This window comes from Micropterus dolomieu, linkage group LG04 (genome assembly GCF_021292245.1).
Source record: "Micropterus dolomieu isolate WLL.071019.BEF.003 ecotype Adirondacks linkage group LG04, ASM2129224v1, whole genome shotgun sequence".
Taxonomy (NCBI): domain Eukaryota; kingdom Metazoa; phylum Chordata; class Actinopteri; order Centrarchiformes; family Centrarchidae; genus Micropterus; species Micropterus dolomieu.
Genome location: NC_060153.1, coordinates 2358462 through 2370518, shown reverse-complemented (window position 1 = coordinate 2370518; position 12057 = coordinate 2358462). Strand labels below are relative to the sequence as shown.

The window sequence follows — 12057 nt, the reverse complement described above, 5'->3', positions numbered from 1 at the left end:
AATGTAAGGAAGCAGCTCAATTTGACTAAATTAAGTCCGCAGGATGGACATTTCAAGTCAATCTGACTTACCATCTGAATGGCGGGCCTTTCAAAAATAGCATTTTTGGGCCCTAAATAAAGCTCCACTATCTGACCGATTGGGCTCATATTTCTGTGAAAGCACGTGCATGTTATTTACAGTCTGACTCATTCCAGTCGCAGCATAAGACAAATAAACAGACAACAAATAGAGTTCTACCGTTTGGTGGTTTTGAACCCTGATTACATCTCAATCTCCAAAGATGTTTTTGATAGGCCTTTGTTCGGCCTGAGAGGATCACCAGCCCTTGTACCCTGACCTTTGATGTAAATGCATGCCATCACCGCCAATAGCACGCTAAAATGTAGTCAAAGATGTGCCCTTCAAATTAAACATTTTGTTGAATACTAAGGTAGTGTTTACATTTTTCATGAAACCAAGCTTTAAACTGATGGTGTCAGATTGGTGGACAGTACAGCAACAGTTTGAAATTTATTTATTTATTTTACATTAAACTAAAAATAGTTAAATTGTAAAACCTTCAATATAAAACAGTGAAACAGTGATTTATTCAACAGGTTTATTTCTTAGAGTGAAACAGGTTACATGACTGATATCCATTCTGAATATTCCATCTTATTCTACAGACAGTCACCCCAGCTGTAGAATATTAGGTTTTACTAAGAAGTTCACCATCCTCAGTGCTGGCAATGGACAGAATGCTATGCAAACTCTGATAAACAAAAAAAGTACACAATAACTTTCAACTTTACAATACTCAAGATTTCAACAAATAAATCTAAATTAAAAACAAAAATTAACAAAGGCACAAGTATTAAGAGAAATCGTTTGACATTTTGGGAAATACACTTTTTTGTCTGCGTTAAGTATGGACCTTGAGCAGGGGGGGATTAATTTAACATTAAGACTAGAAAGAAAAAAATAAAATAAAAACACACAACAAGCCTGGCTCTGTCCACAGTCCAAAAATAAGTCTACCAACACGCCAGAAGACAGTTGGTAGGAATACATAAAACAGTTACATAGTGTAACTATTTATTTATTCATTTTTAATTCTCAGCAAAAAAGTGAATAAGAGTATTTGCCAAAATGTGGAACAATTCCTGTAACAAAAATCTAAATTACATAAGCTCAGAGTCATTACACAATGAAAAATGGTGGAAGCAGGTATGTATATTTCTTAATATGCCTGGCAATGAAACTGGGTTGAATGGGACTGTATGAGTCATTTACTGGTCCGGAGAGATGTCATGGTCGAGAAGTCGCACACAGGGTTGCAAAAGTCATTCATCGTTTTTGTCTTCCTCTTCGACCTCTGCTGCGTCTACTCCTTCCTCCTCTTCCAGCTCATCCTGTAATCCCTCTTCGCCAATCTCATCGTGCACCACATATCCCTCCTCATCCTCTTCCTCCCCAACTTCAAATCCTTCCTCCTCTTCCTGGTTCCCCTGCTCTTCCTCTCCCTCCACTCCTAGCTCCTCCTCCATTTTTTCCTCCTCCTCCTCTGCTGCCGCCGCCGCCGCCGCCGCCGCCGCCGGTACTACTTCACCCTCGACCGCCTCTTGACCCGTCTCTCCCTCAGCCGGCGGCTCATCCTTGACTGCTGCCGCCTCTGCCTGGCTGTCTGCTGTCTCACTGGTTAACTCCAACTCAGACACGTCCATCACCATCGAGTCCTCTGGATCCTGGTCATCTTGGTTACCAGTGAATGGGTTTTCACCCTGAATAAAAGAACGTTTTTAAGTACATATGTTTATCCTTGAGCCTTTACATCCATAATCACAATGAATTTGTGAGATTTTAGTCTCTACATATCCATTTAAGACCAGAGGAAGTATCTGGATAGTTCCTCAACCAAAAGCTCATCTTGCGGGGAGATGATACACATACAATAAACACATGGATATTATTGAATTTGTGCATGCAGGTTCTGTTCTTCAACTGCACTCCTTTTAGAATGCTAGTGCATTTTCCCATGGCATTGGTTAAAAACATACAATTACACTGTGACCATAAACTTTTATTATTTATTCCTACTGACAAAGCGAATAGCTCAAAATAGCACAAGTAAATTTTGTGCAACTATTCACATAATGGCAGTTTGGTTGATCACCCATGCTCAGGTACACGACACTGTCCATACCTTGAGGTAGCTTTCAAGCTTCTTGCCAATGAGTTTGTGGTTAAGGATGCTACGAGCAACTGACAGACTGGCCCTCTTGGACTGCTCCATCATACCCTTAAATCACAAAGAAAACAGTACCAAGTCATACATGGAACACTGCAAAACATCCAAAAGAACAAACATTGCAGTATGTCATCCAGCATTGGCCATAGCTTTGTAACAGCAGTTGTACTGGACCGGTTAGTACACGATTTGGTCAGGCCAGCTAAAAACCCACCAATATCATCTGGTGTATGTAGCATCATGGCTTTTAAAGTCAATTTTAACACCACTGCACAAAAAGTAGTGGGTTGAACAAGAACTGTGCTGGCTTGTTTAACCCACTTCAAGCAATGTTATGCAAGACAAGTTCAAGTTCTTCTATCGAATGCATTAAATTACAAATGCTGCCGGTGCCTTTACTCTATAATCATCATGTCCAATGAGCCAATGTTTAGAGTAGGGCTCAATGATTTAAAGGAATATCTCCCATTGCAATAATTTTTAAACAATGTTGCAATCTGAGCTGTACATATTTATCCATCCAGGCCTATATGTATTGCAGCCTTAAACAACATTAGTTTGTGCCAAACTACTTTACAAACTAGTCAGTAGAAGAAAGGTTTGTTTTGTTTTCTATAGAATTATAAATTTGCGGGCAATCTGCCATACCTTCCGGTTGTAGTTATGGTCAGGAGACTTGATGTGTTTCTGTATCAGGTGGGGCTGCATGGGAATGAAAAGATCGCATGCTGCGCAGTGGGCAGCTTCCACCTTCCTCATGAAGTGCTCCATACCGAGATCTACACAGATGTGACAAATATTTACAATGAGCAATCAATTATAGTCTCTTCCTCTTACACACTCACTCACTCTCAGAGATATGCACGCGCGCACACACACACACACACACACACACACCCCCGCTTACCCCTGGTGAGGTCCTGCTCTTTGTACACCTGGCAGATGGCAGCACTGTGGTTTTCCAACTGGCCAACCCTCTGGTCTGTCTTCTTAAACTTGTTCTGCAAATATTCCTACAAAAGTGAAACCAAACTTTGTTAGTTTACACTTCATGTAACTGATTTGTCAACACCGGTGACCTGGCTGCATGAACAAAAGTAATAAATGTCACCCTTAAAATCTACATGCATGTTCTAGTTTCTTAAATCTGATGAGTTATAATGCATAACTGATTGTTGTCCTTTTAGTAGGGCTTAGGTGTAACTTCTCTTAAAAAAAAAGTAAAAAGAATCTTTAAAATGCCCCGCAAATCAATTCAATAACCTGACAATTAAAACTACCTTTATGAAAAATTTTAGTGCATTTACAATGAGCACACCCCTTAAAATTTGTGTCCAAAAGCATATGACTGACAATTTATGCTTTCCTGATTTGTGTGTGATGGTAAACATTAATCCCTTAATGCATCTATTTTAGACTGTAAGTGTGATGTTTGGCAAATCTCATTCACCTGTAGGAAGTCTGTAGTGGGTTTGGACAGTTGACTGGAAAGGAACTTAAAATGGTCCTTGTGAAAGCGACTCTCGAGATGAGTTTCCATTTCCTCCTTGTAGAATGAACGAAACTTGCACACAGAGCATGCAAACATCACCCTGAAAAAAAAAAAAAAGATAATAAAAAAAAAAGAAAACCGGCCCATCAGAAAAAATGTACAGTGCGATGAAAAGTGGATGAAATGAGAAAATAATCCAAATTATTACACAATCATCTCAGTGACTGCAACTAAACAATGGAAGTATTAATGTACAGTGAAACAAAGGCAATAAACTAATCCCACAAAAAAAGAAATCTAACAAAGAATAGAGACAAGAGGGTGAAGTTGTAAATCTTGACCCAGGGGTATATAGTGGGTAATCTCACCTTTCCAGGAAGCCCCTCCTCTTCCTCATTTTAGGGTGTTTGTCCTGACCTTGAGCCGGGGTCTGTTTGCCCTGTGGACTTTTCTTCTCCTCCTGTTTGGGTGAAGCTAAGTGTAGAAGGGCAGAAGTTAGGCACGCCAAGATGTTCATTAGAGGGTAGCGGTTTATGAAAAGCTGGTTACGTAGACTGACGGGGCATGGTTTGTCATTAAAAGGAAGAATTAAAATCAGTGAGTAGCAGCTATAGGTGTGCTTACCTTTATCTCCATCTGCAGTAGGTTTTGTCTCCTGTGAAGAAGAGAATCCCATTACTTATTTGATTTAGAAAAAGGCGCCGATAACTTGAGAGGTTTATTCTTCTGCCTAAGCTTCATGTCCTATGCAGTAGTCCAATTTAAACCCATAATCCTCATTAATGTATGCTACACTCACCTCTATCTCTAATAAAATTGTGTCCCTCTCAAATCTGTGCAAGAGAATTACCGGTGATGAAAAAGTTTACTCATAAAGGTACATTAAAAAGAGTTTCTGTCAAACAAGCTTGATCTACTCACTGTAGCTGCAGTCTTCGGTTCACTGTCGTCACCATTTTTCTCTGCTTGCTCTATGTAAAGAAAGTACATAGACATCAGGCCAAGGTGGACATAGAAATGCTGTATGCTAATTCATCAGGAATTTATTTAAGGAAGTACCTTGGGTAGCTTCTGACCCTGCACTCTCTGTCTTGTTCATCTTTGACTCTGGTTCATCAGCTGCAGTAAGTGTCTGCTTTCTCTTCTTCTGGACATCACGCTGTGGCTTCACCTGCTACAGTCAACAAAATCAGTTTGCACTCAAATACATTTTCTGACCAAAACCCAATACAAGCAGAACTTATCATCAACACATCAGTGAACTCTAGGCTTAATGCTGGTCAAAGCCAATTAGCAGACTTGATAGGTCTTCCTTCTCTGGGCATTTCCTCATCAATATTATTAGCCTTATCTTGAGGGTACCCAGGACTGGGGCAAAAGAAAATAAAAAATAAAAGTAAATCAACACTCCCACAGGTAAACAAGACAAAGAATTGGCCGGGGAGAGTTGTCACTTGCCTTTATTGTTTTAAAAGGGCAGCTCCGTGCGGCATTTCTGACCACATTAAATAAGGGCTGGGCGGAGTTAGAGGGGCAAGTGATATGCCAAATGTGTTGGGGATATTTGTGACAAACTGCTATCCATGGCACATAGCAGGTACTAGCACTTTAGGCTGACTTGCCAGTTGTGGTTGAGGATACAAAAAGGAGGGGATCAGAAAGGGCTTAACTGTTGCCCAGTGTCTGAGGAGGTCTTATTTGGCTGGAGGTACTTACTTTGTTGAGGGGTCTCTTGCGGCCTCGCTGGCGGCCAGCCCGTGGGCCCCCTCCAAAATGCCTCCCAGGAAAGTCGTGAGGCCCTTGAATGGAACCCTGATGGAAGCCCCCACTCTCAGGGTACATGCGGTTGGACAGGAGGGATGGGAGCTTGCCTCTACCACCTCCTGGAGAGTGGCCGCGGTGGGACTGGCCACCACTACCACTTCCCCGCCCACCTCCGCCTAATGGAGTGGGGTCAGACCTGCGGCTTCCAAACCCTCCTCCAGCTCCTCGACCCCCGGCACTTCCACCCCTTCTGGGGGAACGTCGGCCTGCTCCAGCCCATCCACCTCCAGAACCTCCTCCCTGGCCACTGCTGAAGGACTCCCGCATATTCTGTCGCATTTTTGCGACTCCATAGGAAGAGGAGGGGCTGTCAAAGCCTCCTCCTCCCCCTAGCCCAATTCCCCCTCCGAAGCCCGAGACTCCTCGCTGACCCAACAGCATGTTGTCCCCACGGCCATCGCCATAACCATAGCTACCGCCGCCAGATCTGTAGAGATCTCGGGAGGAGGTGAGAGAGGAGGTGCGCGAGTCGAATGACTCGTACTGGTCATACCTGCGGGAGGGAGGGAGAGGGTTGATAGAGAAGAGCAGAGAGCAGGGGAGGCAGGGAGGGCAGTCAGGTTTGGATTTCTCCACCTGCTATTCCTTCTCCTCCATGGTCTCGCTTTCTCTATTTCTTTTCTTGTCACTCCCAGCTTAATTTCAGATACCACATTAGATCAGAAATTGATGATCCAAAACAAGTTAACAAACCGCTTGTGGGCTTTTAAATTTACAGTAATGATTTTTCCTCTTATTTAGTTTAAAGAAACTCATCCAACCACATTCTCTGTTGGAGGTCAAACCTTATCCTGCAGATTAGGGGGAATGCAGTTCCTAAGGCTGTGAAACCTTAAACAGACATGAGCATGGTCCATCAGAACCAGTGATGTCCTGAGAAAGGTGCAAGAAGTGAAACATCCTGGGAAGTGACTGGTTTATGGTAAATACTCAAGAAGGGGAATGAAACATAAATGGGGCCGTTTGATTGGGTAAGAGTGTTTTTGTACATACAGACAACCTTCAATTAACAGTTTGGCTTGAAAGGTAATATCAAGCTAACACCTCTAAACTCATCTCTCTTCCATAACCTAAATCCAGAACACAGGGTTAGGTCACATGGAGGATGAGAGAAAAAGTGTGTCAACAAATAAAAACAAAGGCAATGCTCAGGGGGTGCTAGGTAAAGATGGACTCACTTTATATGCAAGGATGTCAATCTGTTACAAATGGAAAAGGTGGTCTAGAATTGCACCTCCAACGAGGGGCCATGCATACCATGACGTCAAAGGTTTTGAGGAATCACAACATTTGTTCCCCAACAATCAGACAAACCACAACATAGCAAAAGGGGAGCAATCAAAGCGTCCTCAGATGCTGAGGCTTTCAAATGCAGCCTGTGAGTAACTCGCACCCTTTTCATCCCAAACAGGATTTGTGGAGTGCATATTTTCCCCAAGGCTGAGTGTAAAGTGTTAGTAAATGGGCTAGGACAGCCCAATTTGCTCGAGCAACCTGACTATTAAACAATAACAATCGATTTTCCAACAACATGGTCTTCGTTTGTTATTTTTTGCATATATCTTACAGAATTCTGTTCTACTACTCTGCCCAAACTAATGCAAGACCTGCTTGACTTTTAAATTACTAATAGCATTAGAAGGCCTAAGCATCTTACACCAAAATGGGAATTGCAACATTTACAGAGATACTTTTGAGATGTATCTCGAAAAACAAGCTAAAATTTAACTAGTTGGATGTTGTGCAGGCATGAGGCAACATTCACATTTTAATGACAAACATTACTGGGAAATGTAATATTCTCACTGGCATGGATGTTTGGTGGTGGTATCTGACCGATGAAGACAGTATGGAGCAGAGAAGGGAAATGTTATTACCTGTCACCCCGAGACCCTTTCAACCCCCCCTCCAACTGAGTAAGCATGTCCAGGCGCTGGTTAATCTTGGCAATGACTGCATCTGCGTGTGTGCCTGTAGATGAGAGCAGGGACGCTCCCGAGAGACCTCTCTTCATGTGGCCGCCTCCTCCTCCTCCATAGCCCCCGAGCCCCGACATCGAGTCCTTATAACCTCCCCCATACAGATCAAAGCCACCAGAACCTAACATAGCGAGGAATTTTCAAGATGTTAATACAACCACTACACCTCCTTACTATTATTACAGATCAATAGTGAAGCACTCCTAATGTAATCACATTAAATATTCAGATGCTAATGCACAATAGTCTCATGGATAAAGAATAAAAGTATTAAACAATTACAAAAGCGAACAGTGGTTCACGTTTGTATCATTTAAATATAAAACAGTGGATTTTTAAGAGGTCAGTCAAAGTAAGCAATTGATTTTATTAAGCTACTTAAGTTAATGAAATGTTAATCCACATCTATTGATATTGCAATAGCTTGCATAGCCAGTTAATAGTGTGAGGAGTGATTTTAACAGTGGATGCATAAACTTGTCTAATGATTGTCTTGTCAAAGAGTATGACTGTTATCCCTCCCTGGTTTAGTAGTAGTCATACCACAAAGAGCTGCAATATCAAAAGCAGTATTCAGTCAAAATAACTGTCTTATCCGATAGCTGTGTTAAAAAAAACGGTGTAGGCCGCAACCCGACAAAGTTTGGGTGTACTTGTGTACAGGAGCAGTACGGGAGTACATCTCATTTTCTCACCTCTGCTTCCTGATCCTCCACCTCCCCAACTTGAGTAACCTACACAAGGAGCAAAAACATTGGTATAGGCAAACTAAAAGGTCATAAAGGCTAGTAGTCAAACGTGAACAAGCCAAGATGTTTGCGTACCAATAAGACCATCCAGCTGTGTTACTCATATACATCGTAAATAGTCAAAACGAATATAAAGCAAAATCAAGTGGACTTCTAGGTTGGTTAAATATCTGAAAGATACCGCAAGAGGGTTCAACTCAACAGCGAACCGGCTGGGTTTTCTTCAGATTTCTATCAGACAACGGATTTCTTTGGATCGGAATCGGTTTTACTGGCCCATTGCAAGTGGTTTTGGAAGCATATTAGTTGAGGCGGCCATTTTATTAACTAGCCTTTAAAAGTAGGTTATCTCCACGCTGACTCCATTTTAACAGAATTGGCCAGCTAACTTTGGTTTGCATGCAACACGCCACAGAACAGTCGAACAATGGTCCAACGCAGCCCTGTATGTTAGCACATTGGCAAATAACCAGCCTGATGGCGAAGTGGCTAACCCTAGCTAGCTATGGTTCATAATGTCAGTGAACGGGCCTGGTAGTGTGCGTTGGTGAATTTTTCGTGTGCTCTGAAATGAATTTGTAAAAACTGATTACAACAGATAGAGAAATATCACTTAACAGTTAGCTAACACTTCTTTGTCTGAAGCTACAAGCGGCTATGTGTTGCTTGTTTTTGATGGTAATCTAAATACCTGAACTAGCTAGTTAGCTAACATACTGCAGCACCGTTTCACTGCAACAAAGAACTTGGGTAACTGGATAACTAATTAATAACGTTAACTGTAGCCATGATGAATTTATCTACACCACATGTTAGGCGTCATGCCTGAGAGTCAGTGTATATTTACCGGAACCGTAGCCTCTGTTGTCCATGGTAGTTTAGTGCGCTGTTCAGACAATCCAATCGAAACTAGCAGCAATAGCTCCAGCTGCGGGTTAGGTTACGCTAACAGCGATGGGTGGCCCGATACAATACGCGAAAAAAACCACGTGACCGCCTAGAGCTCGTTACGTCACACTTTAAAACCGTAACCACAATATTTGTATCAAGCAGTCTGACTCTGATCTTAATTGGAGCTAAGTGCATATAATGTCAGTACGGTTTCCATCAAGAAGATTTGAAATTGGCTTAACCGACAAAATCTGAAACCGTATTTCTAATGTATAATTTGTAAATTCAGGCAAACGAATCTTTCCATGAATCGCTTTGAGGCAAATGATACATTATAATTAGTCAAGCATGTGTTAGTCAAATGGTGACATCTGCTGGTCAACACTTCGTATTCATGGTTTTCACGTGACGTCACATTCGAAGGAAAACGCTCCCTTGGAGAAAAAGACGTTATTTTCCGCTGCCTGCCAACCAGGAAGCAGGTGATACACTGTTACTATGAGTTTTTACTTTTGCATTGCCAAAATGCTGGATGGTAGTTGTACTTTCGAGGAAGAGACAAGCCTGAGCTGTGTTAAGTGAGGGATTCCCCACAAGGTAAACGTAAACATTACCGCAATCGAGCGGTACACAGGTAGGCTACCGCGAGTGTCACGTGACTGAAAACTATGAATTGCATATTGTGAGACCACATAATGAAACCATTGACTGAAAAAAAAATAAAAAACAACAACAAAAAAACATTTTAGTGTGTCACTCATAGACTGTTAAAAGTGTCAAAACGCGCACGTCCCACAATATACGGACGATTAGTGAATCAGACTTACGGGTAAACTTAGCACTTTGTCAATCAGTCTATAAACAACCAATAAATACAATTAATTAGCCAAGGATTAGCCTACATTAAGTCAGAGCCGTCAACGGCTCTGCATTTAGTGACTGAAATTGTGACAAATTAACTGAATGGAAATCTCTTTGAGCTAGTCGTCAGGTGGCACATTGAAAGTCCCCCTCACTTTGTCTGACGTATTATGTTCCATTAATCACATTTGTTTTTGGCTCCACAAATGTTGATAAGCAATCCATGTAAATTGTTCCATCTTGCCTGTTGAATAGACTCATCACTCCTGCAGGATGTAGTCTGTGAGAGAAGTAAGTGTCTCCCAAGTTATTTCCCGAAAAAACAAACAAATCACATACAAAACAAATACTGCCATGTGTTTATATCTCTAACATTGAAGAATAAAAGAAAACACAGTAAACATAACATAGCCTATATAAAGTTACATTTGTAGATTGAAATGAAAGCAACAAAAACCTACTAAAAACATTTAAATGCATTTCCTTTCACATTAAAGTACATTTACAAGAAAGTGATGAAATAGGCAAGAGGAATCAGTCTGTTGTAATTTAATTTCACACTTTTGCACAAACATCACTGTGAAATGTGCAGGGGAAGAAGGAAGCAAAGTGTCATGTACAAAGTTATCCCCAGTATACAAAAATATTATTGTAAATGTTATTATAATATGCCATTAAAACATATAAAATATAACAAGAAAAATATATTAGCCACAATCAGCATTCAAAACGTGCATTAGGCCCTCACGAACGGATCTGTAGATAACAGCCTTGCAACCCCCCCCCCACAGGAAGCAGATCACAAAGGATACGAGTAAATGATTGTGACATCCTGATTTGGCTGCATCACATACATGAGTTTACAGATGCCTAAATGGTGCTCAAATCATGCATTTCCAGCTTGTATCTAAATGAACAAGACAGACATTTATTTGTCCTCTGCAAAGCGCCCTGCACATATATCTAAAATCCAAGCTCATATTACACAGTGTATTCTTGCTCCTCTGCAGGTGCTTCCTGTGCAGCAGGACTCATGGCCACGAATGCAATGCTTTCATACAGCTGAAGGGCAGAGAAAACAGGTAACAGAGGGAACACACACAAACATGCACAAACAGACATTTCTAGGTCTAAGGTTTTTACTCACCTGTTCACTTTGTACTTTGTCACTTAGCTCAGCAGCGGAGGTTGGATTGTTCATTTTCCTAGATCTTATTAATCATATTGTGACATTGTTAATGTTACAAACAGACTGACTTTGAATACAGGAAATAAAAGTACAAAAATGGAAATGTCAGACTTTTTACCTCAGCGCCAGGTAGAAGAGAAATGCAGCAGGCGGGATCAGTAACAAAACAGTCAGTTTTACTGCATTCATTATTGCTACTGACTTCCCTTGAGCTGGAGAGAGATCGTTGGGAGATGTGTTTCCAGTGCAAATTATTTAAAAACAATAAAAAGCAAGACACATTATAGTCTTTTGTAGGTTTTTGGCACTGTACTTAAATCATAATCTACAGTGTCTGCCTACTGCTTTTACTGAATTTTACTTTCCTTCTACCAAATTTAAATGTGGTGTCCTTGGTAGGTAGGGTCATCATATAGACCCTTGAGGAGGTCTTGTGAAATATTCTTTCTACATTGGAATGCAGTTATGTTAATATACACTCACCTAAAGGATTATTAGGAACACCATACTAATACTGTGTTTGACCCCCTTTCGCCTTCAGAACTGCCTTAATTCTACGTAGCATTGATTCAACAAGGTGCTGAAAGCATTCTTTAGAAATGTTGGCCCATATTGATAGGATAGCATCTTGCAGTTGATGGAGATTTGTGGGATGTTGTAGCCCATCCGCCTCAAGGTTGTGCGTGTTGTGGCTTCACAAATGCTTTGCTGCATACCTCGGTTGTAACGAGTGGTTATTTCAGTCAAAGTTGCTCTTCTATCAGCTTGAATCAGTCGGCCCATTCTCCTCTGACCTCTAGCATCAACAAGGCATTTTCGCCCACAGGACTGCCGCATACTGG

The 12057-nt window shown here is 41.3% G+C and overlaps 2 protein-coding genes and 1 long non-coding RNA gene across 14 annotated transcripts in view; 1 reads left to right on the top strand and 2 right to left on the bottom strand.

Moving 5' to 3' along the window:
- Positions 1-587: 587 nt before the first annotated feature.
- Positions 588-9519, bottom strand: akap8l (A kinase (PRKA) anchor protein 8-like). Of its 2 annotated transcripts, none has more exons than XM_046046525.1 (13): positions 9122-9519; positions 8221-8259; positions 7424-7646; positions 5439-6039; positions 4782-4893; positions 4644-4693; positions 4347-4377; positions 4091-4196; positions 3681-3822; positions 3138-3243; positions 2879-3009; positions 2186-2281; positions 588-1763 (listed from the first exon to the last, which is right to left on the bottom strand). In XM_046046525.1, the coding sequence occupies exons 1-13, from the start codon at positions 9144-9146 to the stop codon at positions 1326-1328; spliced, it is 2100 nt and encodes a 699-aa protein (XP_045902481.1). In that variant the 5' UTR covers positions 9147-9519; the 3' UTR covers positions 588-1325. The 2 variants fall into 2 exon arrangements, with proteins under 2 accessions (XP_045902481.1, XP_045902480.1); XM_046046524.1 differs by having other exon boundaries at positions 4782-4896; positions 9122-9517.
- LOC123969282 (zinc finger protein GLIS2-like) overlaps positions 9376-12057 on the top strand; it is a 57839-nt gene continuing 55157 nt past the window's right edge. For 3 of the 9 annotated variants that reach the window (XM_046046526.1, XM_046046529.1, XM_046046534.1), the window contains exons 1-2: positions 9659-9799; positions 11037-11108. The gene's annotated coding sequence lies outside the window, so the exon portion shown is untranslated. The other 6 variants (XM_046046530.1, XM_046046532.1, XM_046046528.1 and 3 more) reach the window with 5 other exon arrangements.
- Positions 10032-12057, bottom strand: part of LOC123969284 — a 2376-nt gene continuing 350 nt past the window's right edge. The window contains exons 1-4 of one of the 3 annotated variants that reach the window (XR_006824706.1): positions 11699-11749; positions 11334-11427; positions 11174-11237; positions 10032-11088 (exon numbers count right to left, since the gene is read on the bottom strand). This is a non-coding gene — a long non-coding RNA (uncharacterized LOC123969284). Of the gene's footprint in view, positions 11089-11173; positions 11238-11333; positions 11668-11698; positions 11750-12057 lie in introns of those variants that run through there. The other 2 variants (XR_006824704.1, XR_006824705.1) reach the window with 2 other exon arrangements.